Genomic DNA, 23,423 nt, shown 5'->3' with positions numbered 1-23,423 from the left:
TCAGTCAGTCAGTCAGTCAGGTATTCAAGTAGATGCTGATATCTGTCTATATCCATATCTATATCCGTATATGATAGTTCAAATCCCTTGACCAGGCGCGGTATTGCATCGCATCGTATCAAGGCTCCCGTTCATCCCCACATCTGCACTCCAGCTGCCGCTCCCATCCCCTGCCCAGCACCCTGGCCCTGCCACATCCACCTCCCCTGCCCCTGCCCTTGTCCCTGCCCTCCCTTCCCCCCCTCCTTCTCCTTATTCCCCTTCTCCGCAACCCCCAACGCAAACCCCCACGTCCCCCCCTCCAACTTCTCCCTCACAAACCTCACCTTCTCGGGCACACCCTCCGGCAGCCTACCCTTCCCCTTTCCCTCGGCACCCACACCATCCACCCCCTCCAACGCCCACCGACAAGCCCTTACAACGCCGACCCAAACGCCCCTCTCCCGCTCCCCCAAACCCGGCATCCCCCGCTCCATGCGCACGCGCTCCAGCACGCCCATCATCAAGCCCTGCACGCGCGCGGTGACCTTCTCGACATCCTGGCCCGGCAGCGGGAGCAAGATGCGGAACGGCGTGGCGCTGGCGGCGCGATAGCCAGCCGAGAGTTTGGGGTTGAGTTCTACAGGCGCAGCGACGTAGTAGCTGGATGTAGCGGCAGCCGACGCCGCCGGGCCGACGAACAGCCTGCTAAATGCCGGCAGCGCGTAGCCAGGGACGTGCGCGAAGCGCGCGAACGGCGCGTCGGCGAGCTGCAGCGCGTGGTGGATCTGCGCGTCTGAGGATGCGGCGGCTCTGCACTGCGCCTTGTCGAAGCTGGAGGCGTCGATGCAGGCGCTTGCCCAGGGCCTCGCGGCCGCGGCGTCGAGGCGCGATTTCACCATGGCGACGACGCTGGCGCCGTAGACGCGGTGGGCGGCGGCGCGCACGCGGAAGCAGAAGGTGACGAGCTCGTCGAGCGCCTTGTGGTGGTGCGGGCGGCGCAGGCGCGCGGGCAGGAAGGTGTGGATGTAGAAGGCCCAGTAGTACATGTAGGTCGCGAGGTACTCGAAGGTGATGAGCTGGCTCGCTGGGTCGAGGAAGACGACGGGGATGTCGAGCCGGCGGGCGTAGGTCTGCAGCTGCGTGATGTCGTCGGGTTTGTTGTGGCGGCCGAGTGGGGAGGGCTTGACGCCGTCGGCGAGGTCGAGGGCGGCGGTTATGGTGATGCCGCGGAGGGCGGAGCGCAGGTCTGAGGTGGTGCTGTTGATCCAGGAGTTGAGGAAGGAGATGCTAGGGCCGTGGTGCCAGACGAGTTTCCGGCGGGGGAAGCGGGCGATTTTGAAGACGCGCTCGATGGCGGTGTTGATGCGCTTGATGTCTGCGGCCAGGTCGGTTTCTTTGGTTAGGTTGGAGTTGTCCACGCCGCGGACGACGACGATGGCGTCAAAGGCGCAGACGTTGCCGTTGAGATGTTTTCTCCCGTCGCTGCCTGCCAAGTATCGAACTAGCTCGCAGACTCTTGCGTAGTTATCCCTACCCTCCTTCTCTTCCGTGATGATGACCATAGCCGCAGCCCTCTCTTTCTTCGCGTTCTGCGATGCCGAGCTTGGAGTGCTTCGCAGCTTGACAATGACCTGCGTGAGCTGTAGCAAATTATCAAGATCCGAATCCGTCTCCCAGACATGTAGCGCATCAGTGTCGCATATCGCCTCAATGCTTGCCTTGGATATCGCATCGAAGGCGGACTTCTTGTCTGATGGCATGCTCTTCAGGTTTTTCATGAAGTCGATTAGGTTCTTACACGCAGGGCCACTGAAGGACGCCATGGCTTCGGGCTTGTGTTTGTGCTTGCCGTGCTTGCGCCTGTGCTTATGGTGATGATGACGACCAGATGGAGATGGAGGGGGCGGGCGCGGATGCGATCGAGGCGACGTCGAAGAAAGGATAGCAGGTACGATGCTTGTTGGCGACTGCTCGGGATGCAGAGGTGGTAGCGGCTCTGGAATGCTGCCACCGCTGAAGAGGCGCCGAATATATTCCATTGAAGAGATGGCGCAGCTGTTTAAGACACGGGGCGGTCGGTGCTGATTGCGAGGCGTGTTGTGTTGGCAGGCAACAGTGCTTGTGAAGTCCGAGCGCGATGTGAATCCTCACATGAGTCGCTGAGCTACCGATTCTGAAATAGGTGAAGTGCAGAGCGGGCCCGGACGTCGGGCAAACACCAGAGATGAGACGATGATATCACACGGCTGCATTCACCGAGTAAGGGTTTGAGACAGCCAAGTTACCATGGTGTGCCAGGACCAGCGTGTTGTTCGAGAAGAGTGAGGTGTATGCATGATAAGAGAGCAGTGAAAGACGAACGCGGTACCCACATTGCCGAATTCCATACACTTGACCATCGTGACCTGAACGCCGTATATGCACTAGCGCATCCATTGAAGGAGATGTGGATCGCGCCCTTTTGCTGATATGTATACCGATACCCGTCAATGAAAACGAGATAGGAGAGCCTCCCGATTGCTTAGAAGCCGTGTGTTGCATTATCGTGGATCACTGCGCCTACAACCCCGACCCACCGCCATGCTTCACCACGTCTTCTTTGTCGAGCTTCTCGACTTTCCGACTAAGCAAACCCCGCAACTCAGGGCTAATTACCTTTCCGTCTTCTTCTCCGGTCGGTTGCTTCCCCTTATCGGTGGCTGATGTAGCAGCTTGACCGTTGGTATTCGACGGACCCGGCGAGGTTGGTGGTGAAGCAATCGACTTCCGTTGTCTTGCTTGGGGGGCTGACGGGAAGTTGCCCTTCTTGTCAATCGTTTCGACTGTCCGCTGGAATCTCCGGAACAATGATTCAGCGCGCACGAGGGTGGATTCCAGATCGATGGTACCAGAGAGCTCATTCACTAATCAAGTGTAAGCGAACGTTCGTTATGGTCTTGCCGCACAAACGAAGCTTTACTGCGCTGTTCGGAAAATGAGGGTGAATGCACTTACCATACTTCAAGACCTCATCGAAATGCTTGAGATGCGCCATGATGACATCCCGATGCTTCTCCAAGATGGCCAGCGCGATGAAGATGTGGAAGTTGCTGCTGAGATAATCCGTCCAGAGCGTCTCCCACAGTCTGAGCACATCGGCCCATTCGAACTCTCGTTTGTACCAGACGAGCAGCATGCGGAAGAAGAAGAAAAAGTTGGTCGAATCGGCGGACTGCAGGTGGAGATAGAGCTTAGGATCCATGAGCTGCACGAGCTGGTCGAGGGTGAGAAGCTGCTTTCGCATGCCGGATTGGTCGCGGAGGAAGTTCCTCTCCTGCAATATAATTAACTTCGATCTTCTTTCAAAAGTTGGGGAAATCTGTGACTGGAAGAAGCTCACCATGCGGTCCATAAAATTCACAAATCCCCAGAACGCAACCGCATCATCTTGCATGACAGCATAGATAGGCGCAAGCAGATCGCTCATTCCCTGCACATATCCAAGATCCTTGTTGTATTCGTTGTACGTAAGCAACATGTCCTTCATCTGCTCGAGATGGACGTTCGTTCCGGCGTCCGCGAAGGGTGAGTCCGGGTCAGGATGAGGCGTGTCTTCGCCCATGAAGATCGGAATAGTTCGGTCTGTTCGATGCACATCCTTCTCTACAGCGCGGACCCCATAGAATGGGGAAAAGTTAGTCATCTCGTTCTTGGTATCAGAGTAAGTGGGGACACGAACCTATTCTGTTCTTCTGCTCCTTCCACCACTCTTCTTGCTCTAGGGAGTGGTGGCCTTCGACCATTCGCTCCCACCAAGCGCCCTTGAGCCTGATGTACTCATCTCGACGACTATTAAGGTTCGCTTTCCGCTCCTCTTCCGAACTATCCCAGTCGTATACGCCGAGGAGGAAAAGCCACGCCTCTTTTCGTACGCCATCGTCGGGATGTAGACCGCCGTGGAATATGCGCTCCTTGACCTCATCAGGCGTGATCTGTAGCCGGCCCTGCCCGTCAAAAAATTCCGTCCACTCTTTCATGGTCAGAGGCTTCCTCTTGTCGGCCATCGACATCCTCTCCATATCTAGAATCTCGAAGTCTCCAACATCGCTCTGCTCCATGGCCAGGACATCCTTTGCAGTCCATATCCTCTGATTGCGTTCCCGCTCGCTCTGCTCTGCGATGCCCATAGCCCATCTCGCCAGATACAGTCGGGCGCTATCGAATTCCTCCTGAAGCGTCTGCACCTCCGGATTCTGGATCAGCCGCCGCACCTGAGGGGGAAGTTTCGGGTTCTCTGCTACAGCTTGCGCCGTCCTCCTAGTGAAAGTCGTCACCTGGCTTAGCTTCTCGAGGAAATTCCACCTCGCCTCCTTCAGCGCCTTGGTTACAGGATCCATCCCACCGTCTCTCTTCCCGGGCGTCTGAGACGAAGAAGCGCCGCCTTCTCCCCGGTCAGCAGCTTTGGCCTTTGGCGACCGAGGTGCATTCCTCCCCACTGATCGTCTATCTTCCTCGCTGGGCTCGATGAGGTAGATGCTGGCATCCACTCCAGAACGCTCGACGTTGACGTATCTCTTCAGCCACCGCAAGACCTCATCGCCGCCCCAGAACATGCCGCCACCATCGCTGAACGGGTCAAAGCTCTCCCGAGCCAGCTTCTTCCGCTGCATAATGGTCGACTGGCACTCGCTATCGTGGAAGAATAAAGCCGGAAAGCTATCGCCCGCACGCGTATTGACCACCACACTCCCAAACCACCATCCTATGCTCGGCGGGCGCACCAGCAGCGAGTATATCTCGCTCACTGGGACGGCGAACGCGTATGTACCGATCGTAGAGCCATGTGAAGTAGTCACAGGCGGCGGGGGAACAAGGTAGGTCTGCCTCGGCGGAGACGACGAGTCAGACATGTCGACCTTGACATAGGTATCGTAGGAATCGCCCAGGGACGTCTCGGGCAGCCAGGCGAGGAGCAGGTTGGACGAATGCACGCTGCGGGCGGAGGAGGACGAGGTGGGTCGCGCATCGTTGGCTTCCGCTGGTGACTTCTGCTGCACTAGCGCTATGAAGCCGGGAATGTTGTCTCTGGCGGACGGCGTAGGGTGTACATAGACCTGGGCGAGGTACATCAGCCTTCACGCCACCTCGAGGGAGCAGGAGCGTCAACGCTTACCTTGCTTTTTGAATACAGCAGCTTCACTCCCCGTCCGCTGCTTGTATGCCGGATAGTATTATACTCGCCCTCTTCGTCATCGCTCAGATCGTAGAAGGACGCCGAAGGCGAAGGCGAGCTCCGCGTATCCGGGGAGGCCATGCGGGGCAAGGCAACTACAAAGGATGGGGTAGGTCGTCAGTCGGATAGGAAGGTCAATGAGAGGATGTAGAGGTGCTACGAGGAAATAGATAATATTCTAGAGCATAGGCGCAGGTTTGGAGAGTATTGGTAGCAGCTGCGCCTCCGGGTGGGTTGTGGTGGGGAGCTGTGCTAGTCATCAGCCGTGCTGTGGTTCGCAGATGACGTCCGTCTGTGGCGGGGCACGCAGGCGACGCGTCCGAAGGATCCCAGGCGCAAATCACAAGCATGCAATCGGGGCAGCCTTCGCTATACTGTCTGATATTGTGCTAAGGCCCTGCAAGAGTCTCCCGAGCGCCTAGCTAACGTGTGCAAACTTGACAAACCCGTCCCATGCCACCGTAGCGCCATACTGCCATAACATCGTAGATCACCGCCCGACTCCAAGGCTCCAAGTACTCCTCAAGTGAGCGCCAATAATCAGCCACTCGTGCCGAACGTGGAAATTCTCACGAGCGCATGCGTGGCCCGCTCGGCAGGCCAACGCGGCCTCCACCAGCGCCAGGACGCTGCGAACCACCGCCGTACCCTCCCCCTCCCACTCCCCCAGCAGACGAATATGGGTCGTATTCGCCTGACCAGGGCGCATTCGAAGAGGTGCCGGGTGTATTTTGCTGCCTTCCACCGCCGCTAGAGTATCCGCTGCTGCGATCTTCGGGATACGGTGGTCGGTTTCCTCCACCGGGTCGGTCAAATGGGCCTCGCATTGATGATCCGCCGGGCGCTGGACTTGTACTTGCTGATGATGGCGCGCTCTGCGCCGGGCTCGTCGACCTCCCAGCGCCCCACAGCCTCGCCTTGAGCCTCTCCTGTGCTGTAACTCCCGAACCGGCGCTGGGTGGAGGCGATGGCTCAGCAGGGCGGAACGACGATGCGCTCTGATAGCTCCCGGCCCGCTGACTCGGCAGCGGCCTGCCCTGCACCTGCGGTTCCGGGGAATATGAATCGCCCATGCCGGGGCGGCGCGCGCCTCCTCCCCGCCCTTGGGCGCGGCGGAGCGACATAGGCTCCTGCTGCTGGGGCTGCGACGGCGCATCCCATAGATCGTTCAAGCTTGCGCCTCCACGGCCCATCTGTGCTGGTCCCATGTTGCCGTACCCTCGTCCTGCGGAAGACACGAACTGCGCGGGCGCGGCCTGCGGGGCTTTGGGATCGGGCGGCAGCCATGGCGGGAATGGCCGTCCTTTCTCTGTGTAGTATGCGCGGAGGACGCGGGAAATGTGCGAGTCGTCTTCGGTGTCGCCGTCTGCTTCGTCGGAGAGCAGCTGCCGGCGGAGCGAGTTGTAGCGTGACGTAGTAGTCGTGAGGAGGTTGTTGAGGTACGACGACATTTTGCTGAGAGAATCAAGTCTTAGGTGGAGATTCGGGACATTCGTAGTGTGTGTACGTACCGTTGAGCCCGCCGTCGGTCGTGGAAGGTGTGTTGTGGGGAGGTGTTGGGCAGCGGTTGCGACTGCCGATTTCAACGGCGTTTGGGCCAACTCCGAAGCGAGCGGCTCTGCAGGGCTCCTCGAGACTCCATCTGTCACCAAATCTACTCTACTATACCCGACCATTCCAGCCTATATCGAGGGCTTCCATTCTACCAGTAGAAGCTTCACGTATTTCCAACGGCTATCCAAAGTACAATCCCACCAGCGTGCTCCTATCGAAGTATCACTAGGTCTTCGCTTATTCTCTTATTTCTCTCCTCTTGACCTCTGGGACAGCTTTTTACAAGTCCTCTTCTTACTGTGCCCTGTCAGTCCAGGCGTTCCGAGTCATCGTCCCTCGAGAAAGAGCTGGGGTGTCCCAAACCTATGAAACGTCATGAAACAACACCACTTACGACCGCGACAACCTTTGCGAGCGCCTGATTTGGCATAGCACGCCGTGTGGAGGGCAGTACGCTACGCACCGCACTCAATAATCTACGTGTTTAAAAGCCTCCAGGAGCTTGTAATCACAGCAACACCCAGGATTCTTCCCACCAGCCCATTCCTTTAGCTTTCTCCGCCCATCTGTTCATAGCTGAACCGCTAATCAAGTAGCCTCTCCAGGTAAATCCCCCTATCTAACTACAGCATCCCCTACCTCCCCAATCCCACGCCCCAACCCAACTCACCCATCTAAAACCTCATACCCCACCTTACTAACCCCCCTCTGCCTCTTCACCCCCCTAACCACCACCCTCCCCAGCTCCCCCAACCGTTTAACATGCGTCCCGCCACACGCATAACACCCTCCCTCCCCTCCCTCCCCTTCCCCTTCCCCATCACCATCACCATCACCATCACCATCACCAATCTCCACAACCCTAACCTCCTCCCCCTCCCCCACCGCTGTCCCCTCAACCCCCCCAATACACTTCCGCTCTGCCTGCTGCCTGCTCCAAAAGTGAATCCGCACGTCGAGATCCTCGGCGATCAGCTCATCCACCTTCGCCTGTATCACAGCCTTCTTGTCCCCCGCGATGACAGCCCCCGAGGGGCTGGAGAATTCGACGAACGCGGCGCCGGGGTAGTGCGACGCCTTGCCGTCTTTCAGATCGGAGGGCAGGATGCCTGAGGTGGCGAGCAGGTTGATGGCGAGCCCGAGCAAGTGGCCTGCGGTGTGCAGGCGCGAGTGCAGGAGTCTGCTGGGCACATGGAGGTTTTGCACGAGCGGTGCGTTGGGCGAGAGGGTTGTGTGGGTAGGCGAGGGTGAGAACACGCCCATGTGCAAGATCGCAGCGTCTACCCTACGCACCTGGAGCACGCGGAACGTGCCCTCCTGCTCCTCCCCCTCGGCACTCGCCCTCGCCCCAGTAATCGTCCCAACATCGCTCGGCTGCCCGCCGCCCTGCGCGTGGAAAATGGTCTCCGGCGTAACAACCACGTAGGCCTCTCCCTCTGCTTCTGGCGCTTTTTTGAACAGGGCTTGGGTTTCGGGCGGGAGGCTGGATAAGCGGGATAGGGATGTTAGGGTTGTAGAGTGTGTGTAGAGATGGCCGTGTTTTTGATACAAGGGGATGGTTTTTGCGCTGAGGTCTGGGGCCATGCTGGTGCGATTCCTCTTGGCGCGGTCTGGATAGGAGGGTTGGAAGAAGAGGTTGTGGAGTAGTAGGCGGGAGGGGATGCAGTAGAGTTGAAGTCGAAGTCGAGTGGATGATAGATATGGATTCAAGACAGACAGATAGCAAGAATAAATCAAACCAAACCAAATAGCTCAAACTTAAATACCTGGTCAAAATCGCAGCTAGGAAGAGGAAAAAAAGCGCAGAAGCTTCCAGGTCATATATCACGTAAGACGTGCAGTCCGTTTGTCGCGCCCTACGAGGACTCCTCCTGTACATCGCCTAGCCCAATCCGGAAGGTGCAGCATCCTCTGTAAGAAAAGGTCCGAACGGTTGGAAATTCAATATCCCATTTAAACAATCGAAGAGCCAAAGGCGACTCGGGCCAAGAATGCTGGAGAACTATCAAATGAAGACCGCTAACTTCTAATTCCAAAAAAATGCACCCGGAAGACTACATATGCTATGCTACGAGGAAGCACTATCGTACAACAACAGAACCATACCACCATAACAGTCGTAAGCGCGTCCTCCATACTCGTAACAAGTAATCTGCAGCAGCGGGTATCCAACTCCTCCCGTAAACGCTTTAAACCCGTCACCACTCCTCATCCTCAAAATCGGGATCATGCCTAATCGGGCGAATCAATTGAAACGGCGCTCCCTCGATCTCGTCCCCCGCCCAACTAACGTGGACCTCAAACCGCTTCGGCGTCGTAGCCTTCCTCAGCGGCGCCAGCATCCTCTCCTCGCAGCCTGGGTCCCTGAACCCATCAAAGTACAACAAGCTCGCGCGGATGAACTTCAGATTCGGCATGTCTGCTATTATCCGCCATGTTTCCTCCCAGGTTGCTTCGTCGTGCGGGGGGTACAGCGCAGGGTTGGAGAGCAACAGGGCCTGCGCGATGGGGTCGTAGATGGGCCATGACATGCACCATTCTATGTCGAGGGTCTGGATGAGGGCGAAGCGGGCGGGGAGCGTGGTGCAGGAGAAGTAGCGGAGGCAGTCGAGATCGGAGAAGGAGAAGCAGTTTGTGGAGTAGAGGAAGTCTATGGATTCGGAGTAGCTAGCTAGGATTAGCGTGGCGCTTTGCAAAAGGGGGTACGGAGGTTGAGCGTACATTTGCCGGCATGTTTGTAGGAACGGGATGATGTTGCCGTCCGTTGGCTCGTCCACGTTGCCGCTCATGGGCGACCATATGTTCGCGCTATCCACTGTGCCCCAGCAGCACTCGCGGCTCAGCGTCCGGCCGTTGTAGCCCAAGGGACACTCCAGCGCGCTGGGCGCCTTGCACCGCAGATGCCCCAGCTTGTTGCGCTTCAGGATCATATGCATCGTGCTGTCTCCCAGCACGGCTCGATATATCATCTGCCTCAGCTCCAGGGGGAGCTGCATGAGCCGGGAGTGCGTCTGCTCGACTGTCCTGCCGCGCTCGCGCTGAGGATATATCGCCGTCTTCTCCGAGGGTGTGGGAAGGGGGATCGTGAGGTTGCGCTCGGGTGGACGTATGGCAAGCGGTCGTGGCGCCATGGCCTGGCGTCGTTCGAAGCGCTTCTTATCTTCAGACTCTGCATGGCGGTGCAAACGTCCCGGGCAGCAACACGACGCGAGGGCAATCCAGGCGCAGAGAATAGGCCCGCAGACGACGCCCACGGCGATGCTCGTGAAGCTAACGCTCCGCATCTTCAGAGCTCGCGCGCTGAGACGAAGGGGACGTATAAACAGGGGTTGAGAAGAGGGGAAAAAGTATAGTACAAATCAAGGACAAAAGTTCATGATGACGGAGGGTTCAGCATCAGCGGCTCATGAAACAATGATAAAGGATGAGAAGAAGTCAAATCTTGAGTCGATAGAAATGCAAATGAAGAAGGCTATCGCAGAGCGAGGTTGCATACAAAGCACATTGCTGGGGCTGAGTCTGGATGAAGGACACTGAGGACCTGAATGACGCGTGGGGTTACCAGGGGCAAAGGCGGTAACAGCTGGCAAAATCTGTCAATCGATAAGATCACGTGCCCATTGAGTTTCTAACTTCCAAGGTTCCCAAGGTTGGAATAGGTACCAAGGTAGGTACTTCCGAGAGCCCATAAATAATCTAACTGGATTAGAGAAACAAAGCCAAAGGATACGCACACGCTCATTTCCGGTAGAGAAAATGTCTCGAATCTTGCTCGAATTCTGCTGATATGCCTTAACAGCGTTAGGTTACCATTCCTACCGATCTATCTACCGCAAGCTCCCTTTTCCGCTGCGCAATCCAGCCTGGTATCAAATCCCTCCTATCCTATCATTCAGGAAAAAAAGCACACAATCAATGATGCCTCAACGTTCGTCATTGGAGGCTGGCATCCTTCTCTACTCCAAATACTTCGCCAACGCCTGCTTCACGTCCGGCGTCAGCCTCTCCTGCACCAATGTCACAATCCTGCCATTATGCCTCGTATTCGCCTCCTTCAGATACTGCCCCACCCAGCCCTTGACGTCCGTGATCTCCGGGAAGGGATCCTTGGGCTGCTTTTTGCACGTGTTGAGCTGCGTGAAGCCCACGCCGAAGCCGAGCTCATCCACGTCTGCGTCTGGGATGACGTCATCGGCCGCAGGCGGCACGGGCGGGTTGACTAGGAGCTCGATCAGGCGCTGAGTGGTGAGGTTCCAGCCCTTAGGGTACCGGTCGACGAAGGCTTGTGAGTCGGTGAGGGTCTTCGTGAAGGAGACGACGGCAGTCTTGCGGTCGAGAGGGCGTGGGAGTTTCTGCGTCTCTGGGAGGATGATGGTGAGGTAGATGGCTTTGAAGACACTGCAGGAAGGGTTAGCTGAAGTGAACGTGGAGCGGAATTTAATCGACTTACTCATGCTGGACTTGGTCGCTAACGGCAATGAAGAAGTCCGCACCAAGTCCCCTATCTTGTCGAGCAGAGATGAAGTGGTAGAAGGCGACGAAGCGTTGCTGGAAGACTTCGGTCTTCATATTTGATAGCCGCGTCAGCATGAGCTGAAGAATGGTTACGAAGTACGGCTGGAGCGCTTCAAGAGGGACGTAAGTGATGATGGATTCGATCAATTCAAAAGAGTAGATCTCATTGGCCTTTGACGACACGAGCTTCTGGAAAATGCCCAGCATCGGCTCGACTTGGTTCTTCGCGACGATGTTTTGAACATCGCGGGGTATCATGGCGGTAAGCAAGCGGACCAAGGCCGGGACATTGCCTCTAGCTTCCCAGACACCGGGAAGGATGATAATTTCGAAGAGACTCCGATAGTAGCTCGTCAGCTCGCCGGATGGGTTTGCCTCCAAAAGCGCGGCGAAGAGCTGGAACACGTATGGAGTAAACTCCTCAATGCCTTCCGACAGAATGGCCGAGAACGGGTTGTAGAGTTTAGTTTCGAATGCGCTGCTGTGAGTCGGGGCGGCATACCTTATCAGCGCTCCAAGGCCTTCGAATAGGTAGTAGTAGAACCGCGGATTGCTGGGATTGTGCCTGATGACCTTGAGTATGTTGATGAAGTTGTTTAGAACAATCTCGCTTATAGGGAGTACACCTTCCCGGATGAAGATCAGTACTCTCATCACGCACTTCATCAGAAACTCGTTCTCTTGGATCTTCTCCGGCGCGGACTCTTTAGTGATGAGTTTGAATAGATGCGTCAGAAGATCTTTCGAGACACCCACGACCTGCGCCTTTGGTATGATAGGATTCCGCTTGTCATCAGTCATGAACAGAACACGCTCGGCGGCGATGGCAGCGTACGTGTGGATGACGTAGTTGGAGTTGGTGAGGTGCTTCACGAGAAGCGGAAACGCGGCCCTCCACAATTCGGGAGACAGCTGGTTTCTGAAGTTGTAGAGGAACTTGATGGAGTCGACCTTCAAGATGGGCGACATGTCCTCGCCCTCCAAGTTGGCAGCAATGTTGTTCTGGAAGAACGCAAGAATGTCGACGTTGGGATTGATGTTGATGACACCCTGAGTAGCGGTGGCAGTTCCCTTCGCGGCGATGGCTGAGAAGAGATAGACGGCCGTATCCTTGGACTTCCAATTGTCTTTGGGATTCTTCGCGTAGTCCTGAAGATAGGCATCAACGTAGGTTTGGGCGGTACTGGTCACTAGCGTCTCGTAGCGCGACATGAGGGTGCGAAGGAAATTGGTGGCGGCGCGTCGCCTCGTGTCGTTGTCAGAGCCCTCCAAGTCTCTCCGGATGAATTCGATGGGCTCATCTTCGAAAAGCTCCACGTCGGATTCTCGGAGGGTTAGATTCGGCAGGACGACCTTCTCGATTACCTGGACCAGGACCTGTTGGTTATTGAAGGATTCTGCGTGCTGGGTGCCAGCGACGCGGGTGAGGAACTGGAGCGCCTTGCTGACCAAGATGTCATATTTCGTCTCCAACCCGACTGACATGAGGAAGTTCCACGTAGTCTCGACGAACTGGGGCAGCTGTGGGCCAAACACGTCCTCATACTTTGAAACGTAGAGCATCAAGGCCTCAAAAATACCAGCCTTGACGTACTCCAGTGGCCCCGACTCGCTCTCGTCATCTGTGTGTAAGGCTGGATTGTCGTAGACCAGGTATTTGTGAAGCAGGGTCGATATGGCGGCGATGTTGTCCTCGAATACGGGCGGTAAGTCCTGACATGAGAGGTCGTAGAAGATCTTAATGATCAACTCGAGCGTCGTGAATGCGCCTTTGAGGGCTTCTGGGCTGTTTTGCGAGTTGCCTATTACGCGGTCCGTGTTCTCGAGCAGGTTGAGGAAAGGCGCGCTGAACTTTTGCAGGACGTGGTTGATCTCGGTGAAGAGGTCGTCGGAGCGGAAGAGCGGTCTCCACCGTTTGAAGATGGAATGGGCGACGCGCAGGACGCCGTTGTTCACCGTGGCATTGTCGGGGGTCAGCCTGGAGATCAAGTCGTCCACGAGGGTATCCCATCGCTGCCAGAAATCGCTGTCCGCGATGGCGCTGATGGCCTCGCCAAGCTGGGCCTGCAGATTTGGCGGCACGGCAACCATGAGGCCGATCAACTCCCGCTTGATAGCCACGACCTCGTCCTCGGGCAGCAGATAGGCGCCATTCTCGTCTACCCAGTTGCGCTTCACGAAGTTCTTGAAGTATAGCGCGCTCGAGAGGCGGATCGTGGGCGGGGATGAATTGTTTGCGACGATCTGGAGGAGGGCGAGGGAGAAGCCCGGCTTGATCTGTTCCTGCGAGATGGCAGCCTCGGCTGCAGAAGTCAGCACGTATTCACATAATGATGTCTCTTGCTGCTTGAAGTATGGTGGTGCCCAGGCTTCTTTCAAGACAGCAGAGCTCCCCCGCACAGCAACCACTTCGAGCCGTGTTCCGATCTTTTACTGCATCATTGTAGGCGCGCCAGCTATGCCATCAATGTGAAAATTGAGCGGCCTGGTGCTACAAGGAATGCAGCACGAGAGCGTGCACCCCCGTTAGTAGGGTCGGCATAAACAGAAATTCACACACCTTGTTTATTTTGCCGCGGATCCAAGCTCGCCTCCAGCAGGGTCGACAGCGTCGCGATGTCGGCGGCCATGGTGTGGGTCGGCGCACCAAGCGTGGTGGAAGAAGAAGAAAAAGGGCGGAGGTCGTGGGGTATTTGGGTGCACGCTGGTGGTGGTGACGGCAATTTGGTTGGTTGCTGTTTGGCGTGCAGCTTGCTACCTAGACTAGCTGTGGCTGCGGGCTGCCAGGGCTGCGACCGCCTTCGCGCTCGGGCCGCCGTCCCCAGACTTTCCAGATTTTCTGCCGCCGACGCCATCCACTTCCCCCATGCCGACCCGCGTCCCATGACCCATGCGCCTTTTCCCTTTCCCTCACACTCGCAATCACCCACCACCACACTGCCCGCCAACATGCGCCTTTCTGATCCGTAGAGCACCGCCATGAGCAGCGCGCTTCCTCTGGCTCCCCCAGGCACACGCACCCAGTAAATGGGCCCCTGTAGCCCCGCGATACCACCGCCCGTCATCGCCTCCTCCTCCTCCGTCCGCCGCAGAGCCTCTCTATCGCCCATGAGCGCATCCGCTGCGTCCCCTCAGAGTGCAGACAGCCGGTGAGACACATGTCTCCGCCGCCCGCAGATGTCCCGCGCACGCCCGACCGCCGCTCCTCCTCCTCGACCCTCTTTGGCGCCTTCCGCTCGCTCACGGGCGGCCGTCTCAAGAGCCCGACACCGCCCCCGTCTACGTCGTCGGCCACCTACACTCCCGCGCGTACTGCCTCGCTCGGGGAGTCGGTGGGCACCCCATCGACGCCGTCTGCCGATGGCTCTCTCAAGCGCATAAACGAGCATGCGAGGCCGGCGCTTGGGGGACCGCCGGAGCTGGACGAGCTCGCCGAGAAGCTTGGCAAGGGCCATTCGTTTGCGGAGAGAGCAGCAGCCGTCGAGAAGATCTGTAAAATCCTGAACGAGTTCCCTGTGCAGCATGTGCTGGAGCTGTGGTCCCAGGCGAGCGACCTGCTCCTTCCTGAGCAGCCGAACGAGGTTGCCGAAGTGGGCTACAAGCTCCTCAGAAGCTGCGTGGCCTTGCCCAAGCTGGCCGCCCTCGAACGCAGTGTCTTCTTCGACGCCGCATGCCTACGCAAGCATGACCGCAGCTTCGACAAGCGTCTTCAAATCATTTCCGCTCTCACCAAAGACGGGCGTGACATCGAGGCGTGCGAATCGTCTCTCGCTCACTTCGTCCTGACTTCGTTTGACACATGCTTTGAGGAGAGTAGCCATGCTGTCAAGGCAGCTCGCAAAGCCAGCGGCAAAAGGAGCGCAGATAAACCCGTCAAGGAGCGCGAGAATATGGCGCAGCTCTTCCAGTTCACCATCGACATATGCAAGTTCAACTCCAAGGTCTTCACTGAGGACGATCTCGAGCTTCTGCTCAGAAAGACCATGACTATCTGCCAGGAAACAACCCAGCGACGCGACATTGAAAACTCCGTCAAGCTGTTTGACACCGTCATCACCTATGTGCATATTCCCAACAAGGCCCTGCGCCCCTGTCTTGAAGTTCTCTGTGCTATCCACCGTCAGCTGGTCGATCTGCAAGAGGCAACTTGGAACACATTGAGCAATCTTTTCAAATCGCATGTTGGCCAGTCTGCCGTCTCTGCGCTATTGCGCACCTTGTTCGAGGGTCCAGTGAGGAAGAACCGTCAGTCTAGTACCTACAGAGGAACGATGCAGGTGCTGCAGCAGCTGTTGTTGGAAGACGGTCGTAATGGGCTCCCCAAAGTTCCAATCTCCTTGCTTATTCCTGCCCTCAAAGCCTCCGTCAAGGAACCGCATAAGACGCAGGAGGAGGTTGTCATCGACCTGATAGACGCCGCCCTGGCTGATAAGAGCATGAGAGAGTTGTTGCTCACAGAAGCTGATTGGAGTGAGCTTACAGAAATCATCTTCATGTGCGCGGAACGAGATGATGACCGTGCAAGGGCTCAAGCTGAGAAGCTAGAGGAGAAAGCCGCTTCGGCAAATGGCACGAGCTCTCACACTACCGGTTTGTTGCCCCTAATGTCCCTTGCTTTTTGTCCATTGACATGGCTAGGCTTGGATGCCCTGAATGGATCGATTACATCTACAACTGGAGATCCTGATGCTGATACAATCTCGAACTTTGATTTGACTGCCCCTGCATCACGGACTGAGCCCTGCCGGCGGAACTCCGATGACAAAATCTTTCGTGTCCTGATCAAGCTCGATAATATTAGCAGCGATCTAGACTACGTCCAGAAAGGCGCAGTAATGGAGCTCTTGATGCGCCTCGCGCACCGTTTGAGCGACTCCACTGCCGAGAACGTGATCAAATACTACGCAGAAGAACGTTACCTGCACCCTTCTAATGGAGACTGGCTAGAAGCCTGTCGCAGTCTGGTGTCTGGCATCTTCAAAGATACTACCAGGCCGCGCTCACTTCGGATTATGAGCGTAAACACCTTGCGCGAGACCTACACCACCATCGAACAACTGTGTCCTAGCGACTCAGTTTTACAGTGCGGGGCACTTCTCCTTAACAACATTGAGGCCGAAGACGATGTTGAAGTTCTACGCGAACTGGTCGACTTTGCTGTAGACGTCGCTCATCGGGCGTCGGATGACAGCTTTCCGGATATCATGGAAATCCTGAAGAGTCGGCTAGAACGGTGCGCAGAGCAGCGATCCTTGGTGGATTCGTCCTCTCCTTCCTGGACGTCGGCGCTCCAGTTGAAGACCGACCGGATGCTGGGATCACCATGCAACGTCATCTCTACCGCCTTTGTGCGGCTTTTCATTCGCAGCGTCACAGAGTCTGCCCGGAAGACACGTATGCTTTATGAAATCCTACGCCACATTGCGGGAAGCGAAAAGTACGAGAGCGATGCTCGATTAGCCGTCCTCAGATTGCTGTTCCGGCTGCGCGCAGACTCCAACCACGCCCTCATCGTTAGCGCATCTTCAGAAGGCGAGAGTATAGCCGCAGTCTTATGTCGAACAGAGGAGACCGCAGCCGCTTCTGAGAGAGAAGGCGGGCCCTTATCCGAGCAGGGCCGACACGAAGACCAGCCCTCATGGCGCGAGCAGCGCAAGGTTTCCGGCAGCCCGCACTCTTCCCTGAGCAGGCAAACCACTCGTTACCCTAGTGCTACCGGTCGCGTTTCGAAGCCCATTCCGCCGTTATGGATGTATCCGGGTCCCAAGGGCCTGCCAGAAGAGCCTTCCCCTAAAGCCAGCCGGGTCGCCTTCGCACACATCGATGCAGAATACTACCCGCTTAGCGAAGATGTTCTTGACTTGGAAGTGACGTTGTGGCTTGAGCTCGTCATCTCTCTGCTGCAAAAATGTCCCGACTGGGAAATATACAGCTACGTCGTCGTCCACTTGGGCCCTCAGCTCTCCAATCAGGCGTTAGTGCGCAGCTGCGTCCCTCAGTTGAAGATGCTACGGGGCGTTGTCGGTGAACAGCTCCGGGGGGCAACGTTCCGTGACCCCCCTCCCCCAACCCTCCTCAAGAAAGCCGACGTTGCGGTCTGCCTATTCCACATCCTTACGGTTCTCATCAGCTACCACGATCACTTCGAGAAGAGTGAGGAGGATGACCTGGTCAAGACCTTCGTACATGGAATGACATTCTGGGACAGGACGGCTAAGTGGTGCATTCATGCGCTGTCCGTCTGCTGTCATGAAATCCCGCTTTCGGTCAGCAAATCTCTCGATACAATCCTCCAGAAGATGTCCACGATCGTCACCAAACCGGCAACGGCCATTCACATTTTGGACTTCCTTACCTCCTTGGCGCGGATGCCTGAACTATACAAAAACTTCCGCCAAGAGGACTTCAGAATGGTGTTTGGGGTCAGCAACCGCTATTTACAGCACATCCGGGATCAGCGCCAGCGAGCGGCAGCACAGAGTGGTCATCGGTCGCTTCGACATAGCGGTGCGTCACGAGATTTTGCAGCCTCTCCGGACTCTAGTTTGAAGAAGCCGAAGCCTGTCGAAGACGAAATGCCACAATATTTGTACTCTCTTGCGTACCACGTCATTACGTTCTGGTTTATGGCTCTTAAGATGGAAGATCGGCCCAAGATGATGCCTTTCATTACGCAGTTCCTTCCACTCACAGACAGTACGGGGAAGAGCGAAATAGAAGAGCAAGGCCAAGTCATCTTGGACATGATGAACATGGTGGGATATTCAGACCGCGACGAGACAAGGCGCGATACGAATTTCTCCAAGCCCGGCGACGGAGAGATTTGGAAGAAGACGTGGATTGTTGGACACAGCTTGGTTACTATTGAGACTGCAGCCAGAACCGGTGTCTCGCAAATCACTAACAGAAGACCCGTAAGTTCCCATTTTACTCCACGTCGTTTCCTTCCGTGGAACTGACTTGTATATAGTGCGGCACTCGATACCTTGCTATACGTCCGCTCCTAGCACCGCCGCCGCGTCACCAGGTCCCTCTAACAGTTGGATTGGCCTCGGAGGCATTCTATTCCTCGTCCTATGTCGGCATCTTGCCCGACGATATCTTTCAAACCTTCTATATGTCGCTCAATCTGGGCCCTGATCCTCCCATACCGTTGCCGGACGATGACATCACGCGTCGCGCCATTGCCACATTCGATCGCATCTCGACGGTAGACAGCTACAAAGTGGGCGTCATCTACATCGGCGAGGGGCAGAGAGACGAAAGAGAGATCCTCATGAACGACATCGGCTCGCCACCTTATACATCCTTCGTCAGCGATCTTGGCACATTGTGCCGGCTCAAGAACGCCAAATTCAATACTGGTGGCCTCGATACCCGCGACGACATGGACGGAGAGTTCACATATGCCTGGCGCGATCGCTGCATCGAGCTCGTCTTCCATGTCACGACCATGATGCCTACGAACCGTGACGACGAAATGACGTATCCAAACAAGAAGCGCCATATCGGCAACGACTTTGTAAACATAATATTCAACGATTCTGGACTCCCTTACAGCTTCGACACTTTCCCTTCTGCGTTCAATTACGTACACATTGTCATCTCACCGGAGTCTCGGGCGGCGTTTGTCGATCCGCGTTTGGATACCGATCCGGATGGCAAGAATCGGTACTATAAGGTCCAGGTCATTTCTAAGCCTGGTTTTCCGGATATTTCGCCCGCAGCGGAGCCCAAGATTCTCGCTGGTAAACATCTCGCTGCGTATTGCCGCCTCATCGCTATCAACGCTAGCGTGTTCTCGCAGGTGTGGTTCATTAAGGACGGCGGCGAGACGGTCTCTTCCTGGCGCAGCCGTCTCCGCGAGATCAACCGTCTACGCGAACGATATAGCGTCAAAGATAAAGACAAGGACAGAGAGCCCCCCACCGCATCGCCATCATCTCCAGGCAACCAGGCACATCTCTCGAGCCCACCGTCTAGGGACAACAACTTAGCGGCTCAGTTCAAGAGGACGAGTGTTGCGACGTATATCAGCGAGGGCACGAATCGGAGCAGCATGACAGGCAGCAGTTCTCACGACGTGGCGCTTTAGGCGGGCTTCTCCTCACCATGTGTTCCCTTCGGCCGGTGTTCTTTCTGGAAAGCATTTACACAGATACCCCGGTTTCGTCACCTCTTTTTCACCTTCAGTTTCCACAAAAGTTGCGCGCTGCTGCGACTTGCTTCGATATATAAAGGGCTTGGCCTATTTGCGATGCATTGCATGGTGTTTGGATGATGGATCTGATCGGATTGGATTGGATCGGGCACGAGACGAGTGTCGAAATTAAAAGTTTTTGCTTGCTTTCTCTTCTCTTCTTGACTCTATTTTTATATATTGGACAGTGGGGGTTTGGTGATGAATGAGAGGGACGACGGGGAAGGGAGGGAGAAGGGCATATGTACAATGTACGCTTAAGTGCCTATGGTGGCTTTTTCCCAACAGCGTCTCCAGTGCCTGCGTCGCCCTTGGCTTGTTGTATGTGCATCGAATGCGAGACTCTCCCCCCTGAGCGTTAGCCTATGTCCGCTCGACGAACCGCACAGTTAAATTCTATAAAAAATCTGTTTTGCCTGACTGGACCTGCGGGATGTTGCTGTTGTCTGTTGCTGCTGGCCCAAACTAGTCCAGTCCAGTCCAGTTCAGTCCGCTCCATGACGATGTCCACAAATAAAAGACGCCCATTTTCCCTTTTAGAAAATGTTCTCTTCCTTGCATCAAGGCTCCAGAAGGCCCGCAGTAAGCTATCCTACTGTAAGAGCAAGCCCGTAAAACGCCGTTTAATGCCTAGCGGTATCTGTTACTACGCCGAATATCACGAATGATGTTACTACAACGGGACGGGCGATTAGGCTGCTCTCGACTCCAGTCCCGCTGATAACAACCGCATCAGCGATCCCACTGGCCCTCAATGAGGTAGACAGCTATCCCAGCGCAACACGCAAACCACCCTAACTATTCCCGCTCCCGCAGCCTAAGCCCTGGCCTCGTCATGACGGAACCATCTCTGCGTCCAATGTTTCTGAATATCCTCCTTGTACGGCACGAATGGCATGCGCTTGTGCACATGCTCCGCCAACGTATGCTCATAGGACAATCCCATCGCCGCGAAAGCCTCTTCATCATCTTCCGGGATCTCGAATGGATCGATGGGCTCAACGCGTATGCTCCCCTGCTTCCGCGCAGGCACGATGCGGAAGTGGCGCGGGATGGGCACGAACGCATCCTCCTCCTCGAGGATATTGTCAAATAGGTGGATTGAGATGGTTTGGAGGTGGATGCCGACGTTTTGGAATTCGCTTGCTACTCGATGTGCAACCTTAGTAAGCCTCTCGGATACTTCGTGGGCGCGGTTGGGGTTTCCATGCGCCGGTCGTAGCTCCGGTCCGCTGAGTGCAAGACGTTTTAGATGCGCGCATCCGCGGAACATTTTCTATGCTAGGTTAGCGATACACTTGTGGAACGTCGGAAACGGTACTTACAGCAAGTATGCGAAGATAGGTGGTAAACTGACCATCCCCACTCCATCCCTCCCCGTCCAACATGCTCGTGACAGACGATATCGGAAGATGTAGTGCCTCAAGTTCTTTGAACTTCTTCGAATACATATCATAGCGCTTATTCCACGATACGGGATCGCAGTACAGGTCCCCAAGGACGCAGGAAAATGATCGTAGACCTGGAGGCAGAGTCTCTGGGACGAATCTGCTTAGCGCACTGGTCTTCTTGCTGTGACGGACGCTGAAGTCTCGGATTGAGGTGAGGCGTTTCGTAAAGTCTGTGAATGCACGCGCCGATTCCCCGCGAACCTCGTCTGGGTCGGTATGCTCCATCCATGAAAACCTCTCGACCAGACTGCAATTGGCCTTGCGGAAGAAGTCATCGAGATGGTAAGAGTCCCATATGGTGAGCTTTATGACTTGGTTGAGCGAGACAAACTTCGTGACTTCAAGTAGGTGAGTTTTGACGAGGGTGACCTCATCAACGCGCAGGCGGTTCTGACCATCGAACATCCGCGTATGGCGGAAGAAGGTCGCATAATCCGAGGGCCTGGTGTTGCCACCACGGCCGAAAAGCGCCAACGAAGTTGGTGTACCTCCTCGTTGGATATACTTCAGGCTTAGGTCGAGATCAGCTCCGGACTGGTACCAAAACTCACGTCCGTCCGAATAGGAGGCGTACGCGTTGAGAACGACGCTTCGTCCCGTGTGAAACGCGGTCTTCGGCGCCATGAACCTTTTCAAGTTGGGCAAGTCATCTAGGGCCTCATCGAGAACCTCGTGGTCGTCCCTGCGCATCGCCGTATGGCGGCTGAAGACCAAGGTCGTCATCTTATGCCCCATGAAAGAGTCCATGAGACCCTTGAAGCCGAGGTGTGTGTCTTGAGCAGATACTGGCGAGAGGGGGCCAAAAGGGAGGGTCAGACCCACATGCTTCGTGTGTCGCAGAACGTTACAGTAATTGTCGGCCTCGGACAGGAGTTCGCCACTCCCGCTTCGTTTGCCCACCCGAATCATAGAAGTCGCCCAGATGAACTCGTCCGCAACGCTCGCGACACGCCAAGCTTGGGACGCAAGCGTCAAGAGCGCCTTAGTATTCTTCGGGTTATATGTGCCGCACAAGATTTGGAAGATGCGGATCCATATCTCGGCTGGCAAGGCCGGTAGCGGCTTTGAGGGGATTGTGGCCGGTGGGGAGGATTCGCTATTAACTTGAGGTTAGTTTACTTGCCCCGCACGAAAGAATAGGGAACTCACCTTTCAGCCCGCTTCTGCCGTTTTCTGCCCGGCATCTCGAAGTCCTGATGCTGAGGAGAGGCAAAAGCTGAGGTGCGATGGGGTGCGATAGCCGCGAGGGCGAGGATGGTTATGAAGCAGGCAAAGACGTCGAGTGGCGAGGTTGCCTAAGATTGCATTGACCAAAGCTGTGTCTTGGCAGAAGTATCAGCGGATCCGAGAATGTGGGTGAGTGAAAGACCCTCAAGGCTCCTCGGTGGTGCAGGGGTGTTGGGAAATGAACGGAACGCGTGCCCGAAGATAAGGGCAACCGCTAGAAACCCACTAGTGACTGCTATGCTCACCTTGTGCAACCCTGTGCCGAGTCCAGCTCGGGCGGCGTAGTGGAATGCGGTGAAATGCGTGGGTTTTGCCACCCGGGAGCGGCGCTGCGAAGCATCGCCCATACCGAGAGCAGTTGAGCAGCATCCGGTTCCCACAATGCTTCTTGCAACCTGCCTGGCTCCTCTACCCAAATGTCTTGTGCAATGCGTCGTTCACGCCGCACCTGCCGCGTTAAGAGTGAAAGCGACCCAAGGGGGGGCAGGCCCTCACAACGCATGTGCCGTCCATAGCCGCAGCGCGGACGAGCGTTTCGTGCCTCTGACGTCAGAGCTCATTCGCCGTGTGGTCTGACTCACCGACAGCGCCGCGGCTGCCTGGCCTCTCTTTATAAACTCCCCGCCTCCCTCGCCTCTTCTTCTTCTTCTTCTCCTTCTTCTCCTCATTGACCCAGTCTTCTCCTTCTTCTCCTTCTTCTCCTCGTTGGCCCAGCCCACCCGCCGACTTCTTTTCTCATAACATTCCATCCTTTCCCTTCTTAACTCTTTGCTTCCCTTCTTAACTCTTTGCAGACTTCCTCTAAAGCGCAACTCCACATACCTTGTCTTTCTGGTCCAGCCACCTCCCCCTCCGCTCGTTCTTCCATTTTGGTCATTGCCCCCCTCTCTCCTCTTTGCAGACAGCCGAAGTGGCCAGTCCCGAGCCTGAGAGTGTGGCCTCAGTGCTGCGCGGATACTCCCACTCCTTCTCCGCCTTCTTTCCATATTCTCAAATTTCCTTGCGAGTTTTCATACGCCTCGGTTTTCAGCGACAGGTGGCACTTGCCATTCTGGGCTCGCCCAGCAAAGGGTTTGACCAGCTCGATGCTGCGGGACTTCGGACGTTCGGCCCACTTAACCGTGCAGCTGAACCTGTTGAGCTTGACCATGTCTCAACTGTTCCTCTTTTTGCCCCCCGGGAGGCTAGGGCGTGGAGCTGGGCGGCGGCCACAACGTCCGAATCCGAACCTATTTCAGGGAGCTGCCCACCTTTTCATTGAGTGATCGGACGTGTCCGACGC

General features: G+C 56.1%; 8 protein-coding genes across 8 annotated transcripts; 1 reads left to right on the top strand and 7 right to left on the bottom strand.

The window, feature by feature from the left end:
• Positions 1-131: 131 nt before the first annotated feature.
• On the bottom strand, positions 132-1,805 carry BU26DRAFT_424072 (uncharacterized protein; the record flags this gene model as incomplete). The annotated part of the gene is made up of 1 exon (XM_033823546.1): positions 132-1,805. The coding sequence occupies one exon, from the start codon at positions 1,803-1,805 to the stop codon at positions 132-134; it is 1,674 nt and encodes a 557-aa protein (XP_033685721.1).
• Positions 1,806-2,281: 476 nt separating this feature from the next.
• BU26DRAFT_268999 (GTPase-activating protein GYP7) lies at positions 2,282-5,445 on the bottom strand. Its single transcript, XM_033821355.1, has 5 exons — positions 5,135-5,445; positions 3,701-5,075; positions 3,362-3,624; positions 2,977-3,295; positions 2,282-2,885 (listed from the first exon to the last, which is right to left on the bottom strand). Exons 1-5 carry the CDS (start codon positions 5,273-5,275, stop codon positions 2,542-2,544), a joined length of 2,442 nt encoding a protein of 813 aa, XP_033685720.1. The 5' UTR covers positions 5,276-5,445; the 3' UTR covers positions 2,282-2,541.
• Positions 5,446-5,763: 318 nt separating this feature from the next.
• BU26DRAFT_562680 (uncharacterized protein) lies at positions 5,764-6,645 on the bottom strand (the record flags this gene model as incomplete). Its single annotated transcript, XM_033833056.1, has 1 exon — positions 5,764-6,645. One exon carries the CDS (start codon positions 6,643-6,645, stop codon positions 5,764-5,766), a length of 882 nt encoding a protein of 293 aa, XP_033685719.1.
• Positions 6,646-7,414: 769 nt separating this feature from the next.
• BU26DRAFT_481046 (ThrRS/AlaRS common domain-containing protein) lies at positions 7,415-8,517 on the bottom strand (the record flags this gene model as incomplete). The annotated part of the gene is made up of 2 exons (XM_033825724.1): positions 7,597-8,517; positions 7,415-7,545 (listed from the first exon to the last, which is right to left on the bottom strand). The coding sequence occupies exons 1-2, from the start codon at positions 8,330-8,332 to the stop codon at positions 7,415-7,417; spliced, it is 867 nt and encodes a 288-aa protein (XP_033685718.1). The 5' UTR covers positions 8,333-8,517.
• A 429-nt stretch (positions 8,518-8,946) lies between these two features.
• Positions 8,947-9,879, bottom strand: BU26DRAFT_562678 (uncharacterized protein; the record flags this gene model as incomplete). Its single annotated transcript, XM_033833055.1, has 2 exons — positions 8,947-9,415; positions 9,470-9,879. The coding sequence occupies 2 exons, from the start codon at positions 9,877-9,879 to the stop codon at positions 8,947-8,949; spliced, it is 879 nt and encodes a 292-aa protein (XP_033685717.1).
• Positions 9,880-10,508: 629 nt separating this feature from the next.
• BU26DRAFT_603269 (Cse1-domain-containing protein) lies at positions 10,509-13,982 on the bottom strand. The gene is made up of 3 exons (XM_033835412.1): positions 13,824-13,982; positions 11,199-13,566; positions 10,509-11,146 (listed from the first exon to the last, which is right to left on the bottom strand). The coding sequence occupies exons 1-3, from the start codon at positions 13,891-13,893 to the stop codon at positions 10,705-10,707; spliced, it is 2,880 nt and encodes a 959-aa protein (XP_033685716.1). The 5' UTR covers positions 13,894-13,982; the 3' UTR covers positions 10,509-10,704.
• A 156-nt stretch (positions 13,983-14,138) lies between these two features.
• BU26DRAFT_481042 (uncharacterized protein) lies at positions 14,139-19,775 on the top strand. The gene is made up of 3 exons (XM_033825723.1): positions 14,139-15,853; positions 15,902-18,177; positions 18,234-19,775. The coding sequence occupies exons 1-3, from the start codon at positions 14,422-14,424 to the stop codon at positions 19,356-19,358; spliced, it is 4,833 nt and encodes a 1,610-aa protein (XP_033685715.1). The 5' UTR covers positions 14,139-14,421; the 3' UTR covers positions 19,359-19,775.
• Positions 19,776-20,280: 505 nt separating this feature from the next.
• On the bottom strand, positions 20,281-22,098 carry BU26DRAFT_562675 (uncharacterized protein; the record flags this gene model as incomplete). Its single annotated transcript, XM_033833054.1, has 3 exons — positions 20,281-20,739; positions 20,789-22,010; positions 22,064-22,098. The coding sequence occupies 3 exons, from the start codon at positions 22,096-22,098 to the stop codon at positions 20,281-20,283; spliced, it is 1,716 nt and encodes a 571-aa protein (XP_033685714.1).
• Positions 22,099-23,423: the final 1,325 nt, after the last annotated feature.

This window comes from Trematosphaeria pertusa, assembly GCF_010094035.1.
Source record: "Trematosphaeria pertusa strain CBS 122368 unplaced genomic scaffold BU26scaffold_5, whole genome shotgun sequence".
Classification (NCBI taxonomy): Eukaryota; Fungi; Ascomycota; class Dothideomycetes; order Pleosporales; family Trematosphaeriaceae; genus Trematosphaeria; species Trematosphaeria pertusa.
The sequence above is the reverse complement of the archived record's forward strand: the minus strand, read 5'-3'. Positions and strand labels throughout refer to the sequence as shown.